This window comes from Enoplosus armatus, chromosome 2, assembly GCF_043641665.1.
Source record: "Enoplosus armatus isolate fEnoArm2 chromosome 2, fEnoArm2.hap1, whole genome shotgun sequence".
Taxonomy (NCBI): Eukaryota; Metazoa; Chordata; class Actinopteri; order Centrarchiformes; family Enoplosidae; genus Enoplosus; species Enoplosus armatus.
This window is the reverse complement of record NC_092181.1, coordinates 7511382-7533388: the sequence shown is the minus strand read 5'-3', so window position 1 is coordinate 7533388 and position 22007 is coordinate 7511382. Positions and strand designations below refer to the sequence as shown.

Genomic DNA, 22007 nt, shown 5'->3' with positions numbered 1-22007 from the left:
TTGACTATATAAGAATATTTCCTGTATATCAGTGTGTGTGTGTGTGTGTGTGTGTGTGTGTGTGTGTGTGTGTGTGTGTGTTTTTAGAAGGAGCAGGGGTCCAGTGTTTTTCTCTCCTGTACAGTGTAAGTATCAGTATTTTTCAGACATAGACTCGTGTCTCTCTTTCAGCATTAAAGCAATACTGACTCTACAAAACCGCAGGTAACTTGCAAAAATTCAAAGAGTGCAAGAACATTTTACATGTAACAGGCAAAATGTGAAAAGTCATTAACAGCGTTTTAAACCTAAGGGAGCTTGCTTTAATTAAGCAGCGACACTGTTATACAATCATTTATGTTCACATGGCTCAGTGGCCGTCAAGGTTGCTGCGTTCGTGCCGTGCTGGGGGCCGGAATAGCCTTAATTACCCAAAATGTGCTTAATGCAGTCCAATTATTTTTGTTGTGCTCCGTGTGAGCTGAGGAGCGCTCCAGTTTGATGGAGTGAGATTGGAGGTTTTACTGTCAGAGCTGACTCATGGCCACCCAACATGCTGCTCCTGGTAGATACTGGAGGCCAGTTGTTGTTGGCCGACTAGTGAGGACGTAAATTGGGTTGTTTACCATGTGGCCGCAACATATGTGAAGAGTGGGGCCACGGGGAGGTGCTCAGCAGTGTGTATTTGTTTCTTACAGTATGTGGGGAAGGTGTTGGACTGTGTGTGTGTGTGTGTGTGTGTGTGGGCGAGTGGGTTTCAGTCACTTGATTATTATGTTTTGTTTTAACTCTGTGACATCTGCTATAACAATTATCCACCTTTCCATCGCTTAAAATAACATTTTACGTGTGTGTGTGTGTGTGTGTGTGTGTGTGTGTGTGTGTGTGTGTGTGACAAAATGAGCTCAACTTGCTAGCTTTGTCTGAGCTCCTGCATCTCGCGATCTTCACTAGCAAAGAAAAAAAACAAAACAGACTCAGGTGCCCTGATGTGAGCTAACGCTAGCTACCGTGTGCGTTGATTCTTTTCAGCATGCTTTTAAGAGTGCGACTTTTCTGCAAATTGCATGAAGGTTGTTGAGAGATAAGATCGTGTTGTTATGACAACATGTATCAGGAAGTTTCTCTTAAAGCTCGTATTTTTAATTAGTTGACGAATTAAAATAGTGAAAGAGAGATGGAGACAGGTGAAATAAGAAAGAGTGTGTGTGTGTGTGTGTGTGCATCTGTGGTATATGTATACATGCTAACACTTCTTCTGCACTATATGTGTGTATTCACGTGTGGATGCCCCTAGCTGGGTATTCTGTGCGTGTGCGGGGGAGTGTGTGTCCGCCGTCTCCATGTTCACCTCTGCTCTGCTGGCGGTTGACTATACCCCCGAGGGTCCAGCGGCGGTCCAGCCTCTTCAGGTGCGCCTTGCGTCTCTTAGTGACTGATGATGATGAGGAGCAACCAAGGAGGAAAACAAACAAACAAACAAACATGGAGTTAGTTTAAGAAGCATAGATTAACAAAGTGAATAAATGCAACAAAAAAAAGCTGTTATTAGTAGCACCACAACCGTGAACCGGAACTTCCGTACGTCAAGTATGAAGCCAGTAAATCATCTCTCGCAATGGTAGCAGGGTCAGTGTTTTAGCTAAGGATATGTACAAAGTAAGTTGCTGTTCGATGAAGACAAACAAATATGTTTTGTCTTTTTATGTGTATGGAGTCAAAAGGAAAACTCTCAATGGCCTATGACGGGACAGCTAACCACCACGTGTTACACTGGGCCATTATGGTCCATACGCATCATGTAAATGTCATGCAAGTGAATTTAATGAGATATGTCGTTTTATTCTATTTTTAGTGTTTGACCAAGTCCCTTCCTGCAGCCGCACCCTCCCCATCGGCCACCTCTCCCAGGCCGTGTTCTTTCCTCCTACTCTCCGGACCTGCCATCCTCGAGCCGTCCACCAGATGGTCCCTCATTCGCCCACACACCTGTTCGTCAGCCCTGCAGCCACCTGCTCAGCTGCACCTCATTCCCCAATCACCCGTCACTACTTATACCGGTTCACCTGCTTTGCTCTGCGCTAGTTCGTTGTATGTTCTGGTGCTGTGTGTGTTTTATGTCTTGGCTCCCTGTTATGTCTTTGTCCCCCTGGTTTCACTATTAAATCGTCACCGCATCAAGCTCTGCCTCAGTGGTCTGCATTTGGGTCCAGACCCCGGTGTTCCTGTTACCCTGTTAGCCCCAGCCGTGACAACAAAAGACAACGTGACACCATGTACCTCGAGCTATGTGTTATTCCTACCTTATGTTTATTTACCTTTTTATTTATATAAATTTTTTGACGGTAGCAGAGAGCTCTCAGAGAGCATCCACCTCAATTTACAGACTTAACCCCACCAAACAAAAACCAAAAAAATGCACTGCTGCTTTCCAGCTGACACTGGTAGTCGGCAAGATTTTGCATGTTCCTCTCCGCACACATTTCATCAAAGTCAGCCACTGGAGCGGCCATCTTGGCCCTACAACAGGACTGTCATAAACACACAGCAGATTTCCCGTCACAAGTGGGAGGCACTTCAGTGAGTTCCTTCCAACCAATAGTTTTTTTCCCCCCACCAATAAAACAAGTATTTGAGTCCTAGGTGGCATCTTAAAATCATTTTTGTTTTGGCCGAAGCGAACAGTCCAAAATCCAAAGGCAAACATTACGACACTTGCTGTGGTTTCTTGACTCCAAAACACTGCAAACTGACATGAGAGGACAAGGGACGGACACCAATCTACAAATGAGGAATCGCTTTCGAGCACCCGGTTCAAGTGTTACGTCGCCTATGAATATTTCCAGAGAGCAACTTGTACAGAAACGAGTGTCAGTACGTTGAAACGGAAATAATACAGTAGGTTGAAGGTGACTTGATTAAAAAAAAAAAAAAAGAAAAAAAAAAGCTGTGTTGGCTAATGAGTTGGCTAACATCACTGTATTCTCCACTGAAGAGTTCAGATCAGCTGGTCAACTCAGGAAGTGCAGATTTTATTGATTATAAACTGGCAATTGATCCTACAGTATCTCAATGGGACTGTACACAGTCTGTCGCTGCTGTGTGCTGAACTCTCAACCTCTCCCGCTCCTTATTAGTTCAAAGCCTGTGTGATAAAGCAGTAGTCACAACATGATGAGTCATTTTCCGATCTCAGTGCATTCTCTGAGGCCACGTGAGGAGCACGCACATTACAGTAATGCAGGGAAGGATGGACGGAAACAGCACTTGTCTTCTGTCTCTCTCTCTCCATCTTCTGTCCTCTCTTCACCTTCTTATCTCTCCGTCTTTCCTCCTGCCCGACATCCACCCTCTCTCCCTTTTGTGTGCTTCTGCTACTTGTCATTTCCCCTCCCTTTTGATGCCTCCCTGCCGTCCATCCATCCCACTGAGCGCCATCCTACTCCTGTTGACCCCCTAATTGAAATATCAGCTAAGGGAAGGCACAAAGGGAAATGTTATTTCGAGGTAATTTCAGCGGGGCCAGGCTGCGCCTGTCGGTTCCTCTCCAGCGAGCCGAGCTGTCAGTGGAATTAGGTTACAGACCACGCAGAGATAATGAGATGTAAGAGACGACAGGAAGCGGGAAGGGGGAGATCAGAAATAAGAAGTGACGATGTGTGCAAACACAAAGACACCAGGCCTAATGGGAAAATGGGGGCCACTGACAGAGGATGGGGGTAGAGGGGGAAGTGTGTGTGTGTGTGTGTGTGTGTGTGTGTAGTTGTGAGGTACTTCCCGCATAAATTCACTGGAGGTTAACAGAAAAAGAAGACAGTGAGAAAACCAAACGCGACGAGAATGTGTTAACACAACTGCCAGATCCAACCCACAGGCTTAAAGGATAATTCTGGTTTATTACAACTGGTTTTATTTTGGTAGATTTGGCCATGCTTCCTGTCACTAATGAGCAGATTGCAGACTGCTGGGATAGGATGGCACACAGTTTTCCAGTACGTTGAGGGATTGTCACCAGCATTTGGGGTACACTTCCTTTCCACCTCTATATAACATGGTTTAGATCATCTGTTAACCCTCTTACTGCTTGCGTTTCTTGCCCCGCTGGACTTCTTTGTAGCAGTGTTGCTGTGTTCCCAGATCTCTGCAATTACTTAACCGATTTAGCGTTACACTCCTACAATATTGTGGAACCCACGATGGAGATATCGTCTTTCTGTAATACACGGTTTCTTCTTCCTGGCGCCTGCATTACCCACAAAGCCACTCGACCACCAACAGTGTGGAGATTCGGGTGTGTCATGCCCGTTGCGAGTGTAAAATCAGTGATGTACACCGAGCTTAATAGAACGCATGAAAATGCTCAAAAGGCAAAACATTATATGTTAAAACTGCTGCATCAAAAGCATTTACTGTACATGTGCAGTCATCCAAATGTAGTTCTGCACAATCAAAGGACAAGATGACGGCAAGACATTCTGAATATGTCTTGGGGACACAAGCCCACCATTTGAGAAGAGCTGCCCTGACATCGCCCATGCCCATGACGGCAGGTGGGATTAACTTGTGTCAGTGAACAAGGGAGAGAGCAGCCCGGACCCACTGTCACAGGGCTTGGCCTGCTTAGATAAAACTAGCCTACTGTCATGAAATCCCCATAGATGAAAGCTGTGCTATACGAATAGCTGTTTGACTTTTTAATCATGTAAATAGTTCAATTTGTGGCCTTCAGTCTTAAGTATCTATGTAAGAAGATGCATTGCCATAAAGCTGTGTGATGTTGCTTGTTGTGATTGGCTTATATGCCTTGTATGTGTTGAGTGTGTGTGTGTGTGTTGAGTGAGAGAGAGAGGGGAAAAAAATCCAAGAAACAAATGAGAACAGCAAATAACAGTGACTGTGGCAGCTGTGCAGGGGCTGTCATCATTCTAGCAGAGTGTGTGTGTGTGTGTGTGTGTGTGTGTGTGTGTGTGTGTGTCTTGCAGAGTGTGCCCAGTTCAATGAAGCGTGGAGGCTTTTGTGTCTTCTGTGAGAGACAGAAAATGTTTGTTCGATAATCCAGTGGCACTCTGCAGCATAATAAACCATTGCACCGTCCCTGTTTCATTGCCAAACACTAGTGCAGATCAACTGTGTACATGTATTTCTGAGCATGCATGTGAGCACACTCGCGCGTTTGCACTTTATTCATCTCTAGCGGATTCCCTTGGTCAAAAAGCAGAGGGGGGGGGGGGGGGGGCTTATGGCACAGTGATGAAATGCTCCATCCCAGCAGTCAGACTAAACATTCGGGAGGAAAGGGTCACAACAAAACGAGGCTCCTGCAAGAGTTGCAGCCTCCCGGGGGAGCTGAAAGGAATTTTCAGTGGTGCCAAAATATTGCAAACCCTTTTGGCTGCGGTCTGGTACCATTTCACCATGGAGCTGCGACTGCGGTCTTCAAGGTTCCTAATGTGTGACTGGAAGTGCATGTGTGTTTAGCGCTGACTTCTGTTTGCCGCTTTAAGTCTTTTAGTCTCGAAAAACCACCCACCAAAAACCATCATTGAGAAATCATGATTTCACGCGGGCGTTTCTCATGTAACGACTAGGCCAGTGTTTTATGAATCTAATAATGTTGTGTTTCTGTGTGTGTGTGTGAGTGTGTGACTGCACTAACCTTCTCCAGTCCTGGAAGTGCCCAGATCCAAATCGTCTCTGGTTACATTCTGGGAGTCCAGGTATGTGGCCGGCACCCAGCCCTGCTCCTCTGCTGTGCTGACGAACCACCAACCTACAGAGAAGAGAGATAGAGGGAAGAGAGACGGAAAGAGACATATTAGTGCTGCTAACAATCATCGAGGCCCGGAGGATGGCAGCGGGCTTCGTTCCCACATGGTGATTTACACCATACAATGGAAATTACACATCATTGTTGCTCATCTCTCAAATGTAGCACAATGTACCGTGCCTGTGGATGAGCCGGCATTCGCTCTACAGCAGTTTCAGTGTATGGGTTGCAAAACTGTCTAATATGTTGGGCTTGTCTGTAGCGTGACAGGGAGATCTGTGGCTGCTACAAGTTTCACCTACTTGGAAAGCTCTCATCATTACTAAACCAGACACTGAAAGAGAAGGCAGACACTGGAGAGAGGGAAGTGTCGGAGCTTGAAGCAAAGCACAGATCAACGCAGGTTTAAAAAGCAATTGTTGCAACAGTTGAAGATGGATCTGTTGAGGCTTCACATTATGAAACATGTTATGCTGCTGCTGTTTTGGCCAGACCTCCCTAACATCCTAGAGCTACAGGCCCACAAAAAACATGTTAACATGCTAATGTTTAGCTGGCATAAAGTTTTACAGCGTTCACAATCTTAGTTTAGTGTGTTAGCATGCTAACATTTGCTAATTAGCACTAAACACAAGTACTCAAGTACAACTGAGTCAGAATCAGAAACAGGTTTATTGCCAAGTACGTTTTCACTTACAAGGAATTAGCCTTATTTTGGAGCATAATGGTCGCAATAAACATGGGAAGAGAAAAGAAAACAACAAGTACTGCAAAAGTCAAGACTCACAAATACATAATGAATAAAATGAAAAGAGCTGTACGGTGTTTAAAACAAAGAGGACGTGCAAAATATTGATTGTGCAATTGTTCACAATATATAGAATATGTGTAACAACAACAAGATTTGCAAAAATGTGTGTTCATGTAAAGCATGGGAATGTCATTAGTTTTGCAGGGATTTCGTCATAAACCAAATGTCTGGGAACCATGCATGTCTGTGGCAAGCTCTGTGATAATCCCTCAGGCAGAAGTCGATACATTTCACTAGAGAAGGGATACATTTGATGCGCTGGTGGGGGCGCAGCCACCTCTGGGGATCATGAATGTCGCTGAGATATTACAGCCTGGACCAAAGTGGTGGGCCAACTGACAGACCGACAGATTGACCAAACGGCCGTCCAACATCGTCATGCCTTGAGCCCTGCTGCCATTGTCCATTGCTTTATCCTACCGAGTCTTCATAGCATGCTTACTTGATGCCATGAGAGATACTCAGTGTGTGATGCAGTAGAATTGTTGATTGATGACACATTACTGCTTTGTGAAACAGCCAAAGACATCTTGCTGGACTGTCCACATTTTCCAAGGCTATCCTATCGTGTCTTTCTCACACTGACTGACTGAATCTTGTGTCTTGAGGGAGTCTCATGAACCTGGAGGGGTTTCCACTCCTGAATGAATTAAATATCATAGTATAACATCACACTGGCGCACTGCATTTGCATGAAACTTAACTTACAGGACTTCATCCATACCCTGGCCAAAGTTGTAGTCGTACTTTACTACAACTAACTAATGAGAGGTTTGTGGTCACATGGATGCTATTCTGTTTCAGCATTCACTGAGCTGACTTGACACGACTACAAAAACACGTCCCTTTGGGCGGCAACCACAACCAAGAGAACCGAGGGGCGAAGTCATTTACATCGATCACATTTTGACAACTAGCATCTGTCATTCTTTAACAAAGGGCATGTTTAGAAAATTCGGAGGCGGGTCGAGTATTGCCTTTGTAACATTTGGGATCATATCAATGGTGCTGGATAAGTTGTCTTAAAATTAGATGTGACTTCATTATTGTTGTCGCTCAAGCTTCTGGCTAGGAAAGCATTGCATGACACATTCTTTCAATATGTAACAGTACAAGCTGGCACGACAGCTGACTCTGTCTGAGGCGAGAGTGAGACTATGTATCACAGCATTTTACTTTTTACCATGGAAAGTTGATAAAAGACATATTTCTCTCTAACAGCGTGGAGGACTATCTTGCAGCACTGCAGCTCCACCAAAGTAAGTGGTTCAGTGGCCTTGCTTGTGGGCACTTCTAATAGTAGCTGTTGTGCGCTATATGTTTGCAACAAGAACCGCAAATTTGGATTTAAAATGCCGCTCAGACTGGTTTCAAGTGTGCTTTTGTATGCAAGTGTGGTTGAGTGGGAAAGTACAGTAGAAGTGACAGAATTGGAGAGATGGGTGGAGATAGAGCTAGAAAAGTAGGACGAAAATGGAAACAAACTCACGATGAGTTCAACAATCAGGTCGTCACTGCTCCGATGCATTTGCAGCCATATGGCTCAGCTCTCTAATGTGGTAGGAGAAGCCCGGGTGAATCAACCCATCACGCCCTTTTTTATTACCCGGCAAGACACCAATCACATTAACACGTATGAATGATGTGGAAAATATGCCTGTAATATAGAGCTGTATCATAGGGAAAGTTACAGTAATGGCAACGAGGGGAAGGTGTGTTCCTGCTGTATAAAGCAGCCGCCGTATAAGCAAACTGAGATTTGGTTGGAACAGAGCATGTGCGTTATTTTCAGATAACTGCACAGCCGTGTTATCAATGAATACTCATAACTACATGGGTAATCATTTAAACTATTGCTGAGTAAATAGTGAAATCATTTACATTTGTGAATAAATAATACTTCAGCAATATTTTAATTGCTGTTAAGGAGACCATGTCTTAGCAGTATAATGTAGTCCAACCAGTGTGAGGAATGCAGTTATCAGACAATAATGCACGTCCCTCTACTTCAGGTTAAACTGTGCAGCTTGTTTTGGATCGGTACTCACATATTTCACACATCTAGAGCTGTTAATAATGATCACTTTGATTATATCTTCATCTATCTCCTTATCAATTATTCATTTTTTTAATCACTAGTCTATAAATGCTACAAGTCACAGTGGAATGGGGGGAAAAAGACAAACAGATAACACTAAATATTTACATTCACGAATGTTTTGTATATTTTGCTAGATAAATGACTTAACTGCACAAATGATCATCAAAATTATTCATGATTAATTCTATGTTGATAAAATGCATGGTCCAAACGACCACAATACAAATATTCAAACATTATTTTCGTGCAAAGTTTGATGTGTTTCTCATGCTTGACCCCCCCCCCCCCCCCCCCCCCGACACCACTTACTACCTTTTTTCGCTTCTGGCCTCATCTCTCCTTATACCTATATAAGCACAGTGAGACCCGAGCCACCTTGACTTTGACAGCATATGCGTAGCATAAAAAAAACACCTTCTTCCAACACACACACACACACAAAATCATAGTGAAATACTGTCTGCCCTGAATTTCCCCACAGCGGGTCATGTCTCGCAGTCAACACAGGAGTTAATTCAACCTGAGGCCTGACAGACACATGGGGGTTATGCACAGTAGCTGCAGTGTAGCTCCTCCAGCCTGAACTTCCTCACAGTGACACTAGCTTTCTGTGGATGCTCTGTAACCTCCTACCGACTGCTTTCGCACTGCTGCAGAGACGGTGCAGTGCAGTTTCAGTCAGGATCAGTTTAGGAGCCTGTTGGGCCCTGACTGGTGGAGGTTCATGTGAAATTGTATTTGACACCACAACAGTTATAACATGCTAATTAAATCTTACACCATAGCTCCTGGTTTAAGAAGCCCAGTGTTATAATAAACAGCGCTTGCCACAGTCTTAGGGCTTGTAAACTCAGGAGTGGCTGTCAAACTTGGGCATTCAGGGGACTTTCCCGTTTCGGGGGGGGGGGGGGGGGGGGGGGGTCCTCTGCTGGGTAAGGGTTAGAGAAGAGGGCTGTGACCAGACAATCAGTGGAGAGTGTGTCTTTTGATTTCTGAAGGTTAATTTAGTTTCTGTTTTGCTGCAGTGTGAAAGGTCCGCCTAGCAGTAAGAATAACTTGCTCCATATGAAACACATTAGGGCTTTCATAGGCTGATTCATTGCAACTACTTTAAAAGCTCAAGAAGAATTGAAGCCACCTGTACAGAGGAGAGCAGTAGTTCTGCACAGAGATGAAATGCAGGAGTTCTTCCTCTCTTTAGCCCACCTGGCACGCGGTGGAAAAACAGAACACTAAATCTGCAGCGCTGATAGGACTGAGGTGACTGTTTGCCATCAACAGTGGCAAGTGTGAGATCCTAAGCTGCTACATATCTCATCTTACCTTCGGTGAGACCTCGTGTTACTGAAGGTGATGTAAGTGCATGTTTCTAGAAGAATCCGTGAGTGGCATACTCATACCCCACCATGCAAAGAAAATCCCAAATCAGGAATGATTTTGCCTCATTCATGCTGGTTAAAACCACGGCTGCAGCATTGTCCAAAATGAAGACACAGCAGCAATGTTTGATTGATGCCAGAGTGATGAGGGTTGCAGAAGTCCAAATGTGGGGAATGAAAATAATAATTGGCTTTCTCCAGACCGCTAAATTATAAAAAAAAAATGGGTTCAGTTCTTCAAGTGGCTCTTGATTGAAGAAAGACAGACTGCACAAGTCTCTTTAGCCATACTGCTGATCAAAGCTGACATCAGAATCAAAGATTATTCCCAATTTTTGACCTGCTGTCAATATCTAGCGACACTGGCCGACAGGAGTCCTAGTTCATTGCGAAACCCAAGTGTTTTGGGGGAAACTGAAGATTTGTTTGAGAATTTAGTGACATGCAGAACTTTTTTGGGGGGGAAACGCGCTTATTAGCTCCCTTGTCAAGAGCTATTTGAGAAGATTAATACCACTCTTATGTCTGTACACTGACAACATGTAGCTGGAGCCAGCAGCCAGTTAGCTTAGTTTAGCATAAACACTGGAAACAAGCTGGAAAGAGCAAGCCTGGCTCTGTCCAAGTGTAGCCATTCCAAAAGCCATTCCAGCAACCTCTAAATCTCACTAATTAACATGTTATACAGTATCTTGCAACGTTATACTATTTTATGATTAAACAAACGAGATATAAAGTGTTAATTAATGAGCTTTAGAGGTGATGGTAGGCAGATATTTTTTTAGAGCCAGGCCTGCTGTTTTCCCATCCTTCCTGTCTTATTCTAAGCTAAGCTAACCGGCTGCTGGCTCCAGCTAAATGTTTACTGTACAGACAGGAGAGTGGTATCAACCTTCTCGTCTAATTCTCTGCAAGAAAGCTAAGTTTTCCAAAAGTCCAGCTCTTTCCTTAAGTCATGCTCTGCTTTCCAATCACAGGTTTTCAGAAGACAAACGTGTCATACAGAGATGGTATGACCAGTTGTGCAAATGGTGCACAGATATTCTGCATGGCAATCTTTTTTTCCATTTGTAAGCACTGACAGGGATGTGTGAGGAAAAATGAACAATACCACTTGGCCATCACCAGGCTGGCAGATATTCTTTTGGGTTTCTGTCGTTTTCACATATGCACACCAAAACAAAGCATCCCAAAGGCCAGAAACAGCCAGGCAGGCTCTCTGTCTTACTCACAGACGCCAAGCTTCAGACTCCATCGTGTGCACACATGGTAGTGCGAGGCAAGGTTTTGACAGCACCCAGTTCCCCTATAAATCCAGCTCTGGAGAAAGTGGGCATAGTAAAAGCAGATAAATGAGGACCAGAAACCGAAACCGTGCAGGATTGCCTCAAATACACACATACACTCTCACTCTCACAGAGGGTAGAACAGACTGGAGACAAAGGCTACGAAAAACAAAATGGAGATGCAGATATCGGAACAGGAGACCGAACGCGAAAGACAGAAAAGCAGTCACTCTCTCACTATTATAGCCAGTTGGCAGTATGGCAAACCTGGGTCCTGAGAGAAGTGGGCTGACCCTCATGTGTGAGAAGCCTGTAGTCAGATTACAGTTTTCACAGAAAATCTGTCCCGTAGGAGGCAGATCTGGGCCAAAGATTGGCAGCCAGATGGAGAGAAATTACTCAGAGTCAATTAAAGCGAAGCATAACTTGGCTCAGCTTAAGCGTGGAATGATGCATAAACTGACTAGTGAAGTTAAGTGAGGGCGTGGTGGGCCGAATTTCTGCAAGGGCGAAAATGCTCACTTGAAAAGAGATTGAGTGTGGACAGTGAAGTAGATTTGTTGATTTTTGTCCCGTTAGCGGTAATGCCTAATGGCCAGAGCTTTCTTCAACCGAACTAGTTTGTACAACATGTCCTATGTTATGGGTGAAAAGCCTGTCGTCATAGAGCGCGGTTCAAATGAGGATAACGGTGCACACTTTTGGACAGTCTCTCTCAGCACACACAAAAAGTGACCAAAGTAGTTGTGTGAAGAAGGAAAAAAGTTCAGGCCTTAACTATTTTTCGAACCGCCATCAGAAAGGTGTGTGGGGTTGGAGTTTCAGGCACTGTTCAGCGATCCAACGAGCACTTTGTTTGAAGCCTACTGCCCACTTAAGGGAGTGTTCAGACCTTTTCAACAAGACCATCGCGTTGAGCCAAATAAAGGGTTGGTCCTGGCTCAACTTTTGCCGCAATGCAATGCGACAACATCCTGCAACCCACTGTGCTACCCAGTCAAGTACATGCAAGTGCACATTCCTAATCGACTCATTTGTAAAAGTGAATGGGGTTTGCCTTGTAAAATTCTGCCTCATAGTGTTATAAACTGCTGTGCAGTGTTTTGGCATCTGGTAACCCTTCAAACTCATGGATCTACTACTGAAATCGGCCTTCCCCACATTTCACCTCCTTACAGCACCATGGTTCCGTCTCTCTCTTGTTCAAGACCAGGATATCCAAACAACTACTAGCTCAAATTGTCAAGGAATTGAGACATGGATATTCATGGTACCACAGGATGAATCCTAATGTGTTTGGTGACACTGGGACTTTTCCTGTAGCGACAACATGAGGCCAGAGTTTCAACAAGAAATATAAAAACAGATTTCCATTTGCATTTGCGGCGCACATTCGACCCTTTTCATCTCAGACCCTCCGTGAGCTTTCCTCTAGCACTATCCTCAGGACAAAATCACCACTTCGCACACAGTTTATCTCTACATCTGACAGGAATGTTGCCCTGACACTTTGCTGTGCACATTCATGCTTCCTAGGGGATATACTCTTTAAATTCTAATGCCCTTAAATACTGCCTTTCAGCCTCAGGGCAAAGTTAGCATTGTTATACCTGATAGAAGGAAAACAAAATTGCTGATTCTGCACAGCATTTTCAAACTGAAGGATGTAATGAACAGCCGCCTGGAACTGATAAAAATTCCTTTTACTTTTCATTTTGCTGAGATACAAGTTTCTTTGTGTAAGTAAAAATACAGGCACATGGTGAAACTACAGTATGTATGTACTGTAGGCCCTGGAGATAATGAGATGCTGCTCTCTTAATTTCCAACATATGGATGAAAAATGCATGTGTTATGATAATCTTGCCTTATATGAAGTTCAGCTTCAAATAAAGTGCCCCCTAGAAGGGGTTCAAGTTGTGATCAAGGACCTCCTTAAGTAGGGGAAAACATCACTTTTCTTTGAAACATGATGACAAATAACTGCTCATGTACATGGCCTGCCGTGGAAAAACAAGAGTCACGCTGGCCCAAGCCAGTTGGTGGGGTGGGCGGGTACGGCAGCAGTGGCAGCTGTGAAAGTGCCCAACAGTACAAATAAAAGGTGTTCAGGTAATGAAGTGCATACTGTAGAGCCATCTGTACATACAGCAGAACGCAGGAGTGGACTGTTTGTTTTAACAGGTTGAAATCATCATACTTTGTTATTGGTGGCTGGGTCCACCCTCTGTGTGTGTGTGTGTGTGTGTGTGTGTTTGAGTGAGTCACACCGATGAGCAAAGCAATCCCAGAGCTCTGCTGAGTCCTCTCGACTTGAACCTGAGCCGTAACGCGTGGAATTTGATAGTATGAGAACACGAGTGCTCATTTCCTGTTAGGTGTCGGGTCTTTTTTATCGTCCAGGTGCTTGGTGAAGCGGAACAGGGATGTGTGAGGAAAAATGAACCCCCCCCCCATAAATGGATGCTCGTGCTAGTTTGTCTGACATAACAGACCCAACTGCTCTGGAGGATTTATGAGGCGCTCAACAATTAATGACTAATATTCATGAAGGTTATGCAGCAACACCTGCTGTCTCCCACATTTATCCACAAAGCACAAAATATGAATATGTAAGGCAGTAGAGGAGCTGTAATTGGCATTTCTTACAGTGTTGAGCTCTAATTGGAGTTTCTAGCTACACCATGTCTTGGCAGGCTATAATTGCCTGCATTCTCCCGCGGAGGGAAGGTGGAGGTCACGGTGAACACAGAGGTACAGTAGCCGAGCAGAGCAGGATTATCATCGTCACGGGCAATGGGAGAGGTTCGGAGGAATGGGAGGTGCATGAAGTGACGCAGCATCCCAAAAGGGTGATTTAAAAAAAAAAAAGACAGAAGTGAGCGAATGAGTGAGGGGGAGACAGGGATTGAAAGAGCAGTATGGGGGGAAAGACAGAAAGACAAAAGGGGGAGAGCCAGCAGCAGATGTTTGGCTGGGGCTTCAAAGCCATAGTATTCCACGTTAATTCCCCGTCCAAAAACAACACCGCAAGTTTTCCTTTCGGTTACTCATTTTGGGATCCTCGTAACGGTCATCAGACAGTTCCGACAGTGACGTCTGTTAGAAATGTGACATCTGTGGCATCGAGGTGACTGTCATCCTTGCTTTCTCCTCTCAGCTTCTAATTAGGAACAGATCCCCTGGAGGGCAGTGAGCGCTGGAACGCAGTGCTTATTTTCAGAGCAACGTATTGAATTGCCTGCTTATATTTCTGCAGAGTAAGCAGAAGGGGGGGATTCAAAGAATATGCCTAAAATAGCAGCACAATTGTTGCTGCCTAAACCCAGCTGTGAAATCGGCCACAATATTATCTTTAACATGGACTGCACCAGCTTCATTAATGGGATTAAACTGCAAAAAAACGCTTTTTTTGACCTAGATCCTCATCATCATCATTCAAAAATATCCTTTCGATCCATCCAGTGGACATGCTAAAGATGGTGAAATGTTAGGGAAGTGACTGCACCGCATTTCCAACGGAGAACCAGACACAATCCTCAGCAATTACATGTATGTATTTGAAACTCTGTTTAACCCGCTGTGAAGCTTTAAAATATCCCATAACTCTGCGGCCAAGTACAGCCATGCAAATTGTCTGTGTCAAAAAAACCTCCACACAAAGTCTATAAGTAGTGAAGTGGGTGAAGTTATTTCGAGCATTGCCTTTTTTCCCGAGGCAAAAGACATGTCCATTTTCTGCATTGCCAATGTTGGGTGACTCGCAGTTGGAGCACTTTCCAAGATCGTATGGGTCCGGTTGAATCATCAGCGCGGAAGATGAGCTATTGCGTAAGAAAATACCTGGTGCTTTTTGACAAAAAGTCAAATGTCCAAGCCTGTCTACGTTAAAACGTGAGGAGACAAGTCAAGTCCCATTCAAAACTGAACTGCCAAGAAGCTTATCGCCCAACACTGGATGTCTGAACAAGCTTTAATACCGAACCACAGGCTAAACTGTCAAGTTGCAGGTACTTCTACTGCTACTGGTTCACGGGAAGATGGACTAGTGGCTGTAGAAGACTTCTTAATCAAATAACCACTTTTATTCCTTGACACACCTTCGATCCATCAATGTGCATGAAAGATATAACTCTTGATTGCCCTACAAAAACAGTGAATCACAGATATATTTGAAAATGAGCACCCTTACGAGCACTATATTATGCCTAAATCCCATGTTTCCTCCTGTGTTGAGAAACATTTAGGTTCTCAAGATAACTTTTAAATGTCAGCTTACAATGGGGAATATACTTCCTCCACCCACTCAATACTCTATGAGAACTTTGAATTGACTGTAACTTTTTTTCTGGCGTGAAAACGATTGGAATCCACTTTAATTGCCGTTCACCGTGAAGAAGAAAGCTACAAACCTTTTACAACTACCTCTCAGACCTATAGGGTGTGAGTATGATTAGTACCACTTTAAGACACTTCAAAGAAAAAATAGGATATATAGGGGGCCACCCAGCCCCTTCCGTGCTGTTTCTTCCTAGAAAGTCTGAGCCTATTTCAAGGTTCTGCTCTTTGTTGACACTGTAAGACGGAGGCATGACATCCCAGTTTGAAGCTCATGTTACCTGGTTGAAGTTTTCATAAAACGCGGGGGTCTTGTTCCTGCCAGCAGTGGATCTTTCAATAACCAGTGTTGACTAAACACCACACTCATTACTCCTCCATAATGTGTATGTGTGTGTGTGTGTGTGTGTGTGTGTGTGTGTGTGTGTGTGTGTGTGTGTGTGTGTGCTAGCATGCGCTACCAGCCTCTAGCTAAAATATCCTCCTCCGACCCACAAACACGCACACGCCCCTTTGTGCTAACACTATCATTGTGCTCATCAAAGACAACATACTTTTCTGAAATGTAGAGCATACAGCGGCCTGTCAGGTTTCTGCCAGTATCCGTACACACCTCTTTGCTATGCTAACTGAGCCCCATGACGGTGGCTCCCCGGTCAGCTTAAAGCAGTATCCTCTGAGCCTCCGCTATCCCCAAATTGTCTGAGCTCATGTCTGTGAATGAAGTGACTGAAGCAGTTTAGCACTTTTTTTTATTGCCTGAGGGTGAAGCTAGCTCACACAGCTAAGCTAGGATGTTGAGAGAATGATACTAGGCCGTCTCTTGGCTCAAGACGTACCACCCTGATTGATGTTGGCTGTCTGTTTTATAGCCTGGAGGCAATGCTAATACTTGCCTCCAGCCTCCCACGTGAACTCGGTCCAAAACAGCCTTCTCTGATCCAGAATATCCTTTAAGCTAGCCCTCAGTACACCTTGATTAAAGACATAGGCCACATTTGACAGCCTAAGACAGAGGGTATGTCAAGCTAGCTTCTATGCAAAACCTTTTTAAAGGCCCCCCTAGAGAAGGCTTTAAAAGGGAAACGCTGCATCATTTCACATTTGGGCACTTTGATAATTTTTAAGGTCCTTGACAGTCCACTTAAAACATAATTCATTAGTTTAAAAATAATGTTTCAGCTTTATTTTACAATGGTTCCACAAACCAAAGATGTGTCACTTATATCTTAAGGCAACAATGTTGGATATATTTATTGTATCTTTGTTGTGTTCTCAACGGGGCTATTGGTGTAGTCCTGAAACATTTAGTTGATTCATGGATTGGTGGTGGCTTTTTTTCCATTGTAAATTGAACATGTTGGTTATCTGTTTTGACTTCTAATGGGCACTGTGAGTGAATGCTCATGTTCAGAGCCATCAACTCCTTTTGTCTCAAACATCAAAACCAGGATTCGGTGTAAGCTGTGTAAGGGGCAGGCAGTCCAATATATTGGTAATTATAGAAAAACTGATTTCAACAATGCTTTAATTCAGAGGAATTTCTTCATATTTCCCTGCCAGTACAGTACAAAAATGCTGTAATTAAGGTAAGGCGTACCCTAAGCTAACTGCAGCTTGTAGTGCAAATGACCTAATGCAATGTGAGGCCCTGATACAAAATTTTAGCTCCAGGCTTTCTCTATATGAAACTTATCCATAGAGGGAACAGTCTCAGGCCAGACAAAGCAAAGCACTGAGGACAAACCGTTGGAAAGGCGTTATGGGTTAGACTGAGGGCTGCCAGCATCACCAGATCTCCTGGGCACTGGGAAAGGTGTGATGGGAAAATGTTGCCAAAACTCCTGGCATTCTCCCTCAAACAGCATTGCACCCTCAAATGTGTCTAATTTCTTTAAATAAACGGTGACAAAATGCCCCTGAAACTTGGCTGCAAAGAGGGCCAACATATTAGGGCAAATGGCCAAATGGTGTTGTGATTTGGGCGGTACACTAACCCAAAGGATCCTGTTTGCAGTTTAGTGTCACGGTCCTCCTGGCAGATCCATTAGTCTCGGCTGATGAAACAAGGGGGAAAAAAAGGGTATTTTTCCCACATACATTCCCCCGTCTGTCACCGTGGCCACAGAGTGGAACGCTAGTCACTTAAATTTACAATTAATTCTCTGAGATGATATCAGAACGTGAGGAAGAAAACATCTATAGGATTACTGCTCCTGAGGCCATGTGTTCTACACAACATCAAGTATGTGTTTTTGTGCCTTCATTAGATAGAGAGCTAGCAGAAAATTAATAGAGAAAGAGGGAGATTACAGGCAACAAATGTCTCCTGCCTGAATTCAACTGGGAACTTTGCAATTGCAAAGTCAAACTCTTCAACCCCAAGGCCACCTTGGCATGCCAAAGCTAAAATAAATGTATGTACATTTGGCACTTAATAAGCCAACAAATAAGGTTGCCATGTGCATCTATTTCTGTGCCACTCACTCTCCTTGCAAGATACCTATAGCCTGGCAGTACAGGTCTTGATCCAGAACGAATTGATTTTTGAAACAAATCAACCTGGAGACTCAAAAAGACCTACCTCTACCTGGCAGGCAGTCATCTGTGCCGTGCTTGCGGCATGGCTCTGGAGATGACACTGTCCATCTGGTGTTTGGTCCAGACTGAAATATTTCAACAACTACTTGATGGATTGCCATGAAATTTGATACAGATACCCATGGTCCACAGAGGATGAATCTTATTGACTTTGGTGATCCCATGACTTTTCCTCCAGTGCCTTTAAGTGAAACGTCTCAACACCTATTAGATGGATTGCCATGAAATTTGGCACAGATGTCTCGGCTGCCCAGATGATGAATCCTTTGACCTTTATTCTAGCAGCACCATAAGGTCAACGATTTCACTTATGCGGTGAAATATCTCAACATCTACTTGATGGATTGGCACACAATTTGATTCAGACACTTATGGTGCCCAGAGGATGAATCCTAATGACTTTGGTGATACCCTGATTCTTTGTAGGTTCAATTGAAATGTCGAAGAATCGTTGGATGGATTGATATGAAATTTAGTACACTACTGGTGATCCTCTGACTTTTCATCTCGCACCATCACAGGGTCTAAATTTCAATTCGTCCAAGATTTTGGTTTATGACTAATGACATTCCCATCAGCCTCATCTGTACTTTGTGTTTAGTGCTAATTCATAAATGTTAGCTGCTTGCACTAGCATGTTAGCATTGTCAGTGTGAGCATGTTAGTATGCTAATGTTAGCAAATAAGATTTCATCAAGTAAATTGTCAATCACAGAAAAGAAACATAAATATGCCATTAAAAACTTGCATCTTAACCCCGTAGTACTGATTGTAAGGCTCCATGTTGCCCCATCTGGTATTCCAAGAGGGATCTCCAAGTTTTCCAAGAAGGATTCTGATCAAGTACTATTTGACACAGGTCCGTGGCTGACCTTTCCTCTTCGTCTCCTTCACGTTACTGCCTTCCCTTAGTCCAACACACCATATCATTTAACTGGTCACATATGCAGATTTATTTTCTCCAGCTGGGACATTCCTCTCTCCAGACGCTCTATGGTTCCCATGTCCGAGAAGGAACCAGACTGAGAAAACCCGGACAGTGGCCCAGACGAGGTCTCTACTTCTCTCTCAGGGACGATTCCGGCCTTCCAACCCCCACCCACCCCCCCTCCTTGGTGCTTCATGAATCTCACTTTACTAGATAGCAGTTCCTAAATTGCACGATAATTGTGCAAGGATAAGTATACACAGAATTCACACACACAAGGGCATAACCACCGGCGCAAACTCATCCAAATACACACCAACCCCCCATTTCACACACAACTTATGATTTAACCAGTTCTCACTATGACAACGGGTCTACTTGAAACACTACAGTGAAACAGCTGAGTCGAGACTTGCAAGGGCAATAACTTCTCACAGGGGCAAAACGACAACATCCGACTCTGGAGTTGAACCCATAATTATATCAGCAAGCCTGCAGACACTTAAAAACTGGTTGAATTATTCTGTATTGGAATGAGGAACAGCATAATAATGCATGCTACCATCTGTGCTCAATATGTGGAGGGGGGGGGGAATCAGTATTTGAAGAACAAAGCAGGTAAAATATGGATTTTGGGGAGGATTAAAAAACATCACTGTACTACACTGACACACACTGACTAGGATGTTGGAGAAAATAAGCTCTAATTAACAGCCGGATTGTCAGTGTCTCTGCATGGAAAACGTCAAAGGGAATAAGCACGTGTAGACCAGAAGGCTGCGGTAAAACCCTGAAAGGGGGAAGGGGTTTTGTAGGATACTATACAAGCTCTCAGATGTGTTTGGCTTGGCATAGCCTCCGAGTGATGTCATCATCATCATGATCCTCATGGCTGTTCCTCCACTTCTTTGGCCCAGTAAATGACGACAGCACACATATCCAGCTCTTGGGCAAGAGCTCTTCTGAATTCAGAAGTTGCTCATATTGCTGTAAGAGCTTCAATCAATGTTAAATGTTAACATGCAGAATGAAGCTTTCAAATGGGTCTGGTGAGCAGATGCTCTCAAGCCAGATTATTAGAAATGGGATCACCAATGAAGGTTACTGTGTGTCTAAGGCACACTTATGGATATTAACAAAACATTTAGTGACGCATAACACCTAACTCCAAAGAGTTTATGGTAATCCAAGTTGCATGAGAAAAAATTTCCCAATAAGTGAAGTGAGTTAACACGAACACTTGACATTTCAAAACCTCAAAAACAAAGCTGAGAGGAGGGCCGGAAATTAAGACATCCCCGTCCTTCAAATCAATCTTGAGAAGACACCAACTTCCTTGAGTTTGACCGAAAGCCACAACACAAAAGAAATCATTTCCCGTGCAACTTCTTTCCTCTGTCAAAACTTAATTTAACAATTATCTTTTTTTTTCGCTGACAGCGGACAAATTGAAAATGCACCAAATGCTACGTGATTCATACAGAGACGACAAAAAGACGAGCCAGTTCAAAGCTAAAACTGACTCATTAAGGCACGTAATCACTCAAAGATGTGCAAGCCAGGATATCTCAAAGAGAATGAATTCACATGCATAAGCAGTGTATAGATAAGAGCAGAGAGAACGATGGGAACGCGGTGTATTTGTGCCAAGCTTTCTGCTGAGTTCCCCAGAGTTGTGCAAGCTGCTGGCTGTCAGTGGCTGCTTGCATGGAAAATGAGATCCAGCTCTGGGATTGCTAAACAGAATTTCCACAGACTTTTTCACCTTGCCCCCCCCCCCACCGGGCAAGGTGAAAAATGATGTTGATCAGCATGGTTAGTCAAATATTGTTACTGTAGTTCATTGCGTACACACTGGATAATACTTTATCCTCTCAAATGTTGACTTTACAGCCTGGATCCAAAATGGAAAGTGACCAATCAAACATCTCAATTCTCACTTTTACTAAGCGTAACAATTACTTCTGAATTTACTAGACATTCTTGTTGCAAAAGGCAAGAGACTGGCCTCCAGCCATAACACTGCCTTTCCTCCACAACCCAGACCCCCCCCCACACACACACACACACCAACTGCTGCCAGCCAAACAGCACCTCCAGGTGGTGCCAAGCCCCAGCTAAGAGATTGGGAGATTGGGAGAAGAGGGGAAAGACTGAGGGAGACCAGAGGAGCGGGAGGGAGGCTGGAGTCGGGGACTCTTACGGACAAAGGGGTTACAAAAGGGGGAGACGAGGGAGGGAGACAGGAGACAGAGAGGTACCTGAATGCCTCTCTGTGTATGTGAGTATGTTTACTGATGTGTACTCAGAGAGAGGGAGACACAAACAGGAAGAAACAAAGCGAGTGTCAGGCAGTTCTAAGAACATGTCACTTTTCTTACTTTTTACAAAACACGTTATGATCTAAGCGTGTGGATGGTTGTCAGAGTTCAACAAAGACATGCTTGGCACACAAACAAAAGATGAACCCACTCACCACTTTCGCTCTTCTCGATCACATCCACCGTCTCGCCGGCCTTTAGGCTGATCTCCGAGTTCTCCTGCCTCTCGTAGTTGGCCACGGCCACGTACTGCTCCAGCACCATGGGCTCCGAGCTGTCAATCCCTGAGGGGAAGAAACAGGCTGTCAGCCACCTGCCCGCCGAGGCACCCCGCGAACGCCCGCTGCAACCAACTACACCGCTGCTGCTGTGCACCCGGTACGTCGCCATCGGCCAACCCCCGCTCCCTGCCGCCCTGACCAATCAGAACGCAAGCTCACGACTTGGCTGCATAGTCCCAAACGTCTGGCCATATAGCTGAGTCGACCCCCGGCCC

General features: G+C 44.3%; 1 protein-coding gene across 1 annotated transcript in view; it reads right to left on the bottom strand.

Annotated features, from left to right (window-relative positions):
• sh3pxd2aa (SH3 and PX domains 2Aa) overlaps positions 1–21790 on the bottom strand; it is a 32530-nt gene extending 10740 nt beyond the window's left edge. The window contains exons 1-3 of the mRNA XM_070915267.1: positions 21667–21790; positions 5636–5749; positions 1331–1414 (exon numbers count right to left, since the gene is read on the bottom strand). Of these exons, the coding sequence (XP_070771368.1) occupies positions 1331–1414; positions 5636–5749; positions 21667–21775 (307 nt within the window). The 5' untranslated portion in view covers positions 21776–21790. The remainder of the gene's footprint in view (positions 1–1330; positions 1415–5635; positions 5750–21666) is intronic.
• Positions 21791–22007: the final 217 nt, after the last annotated feature.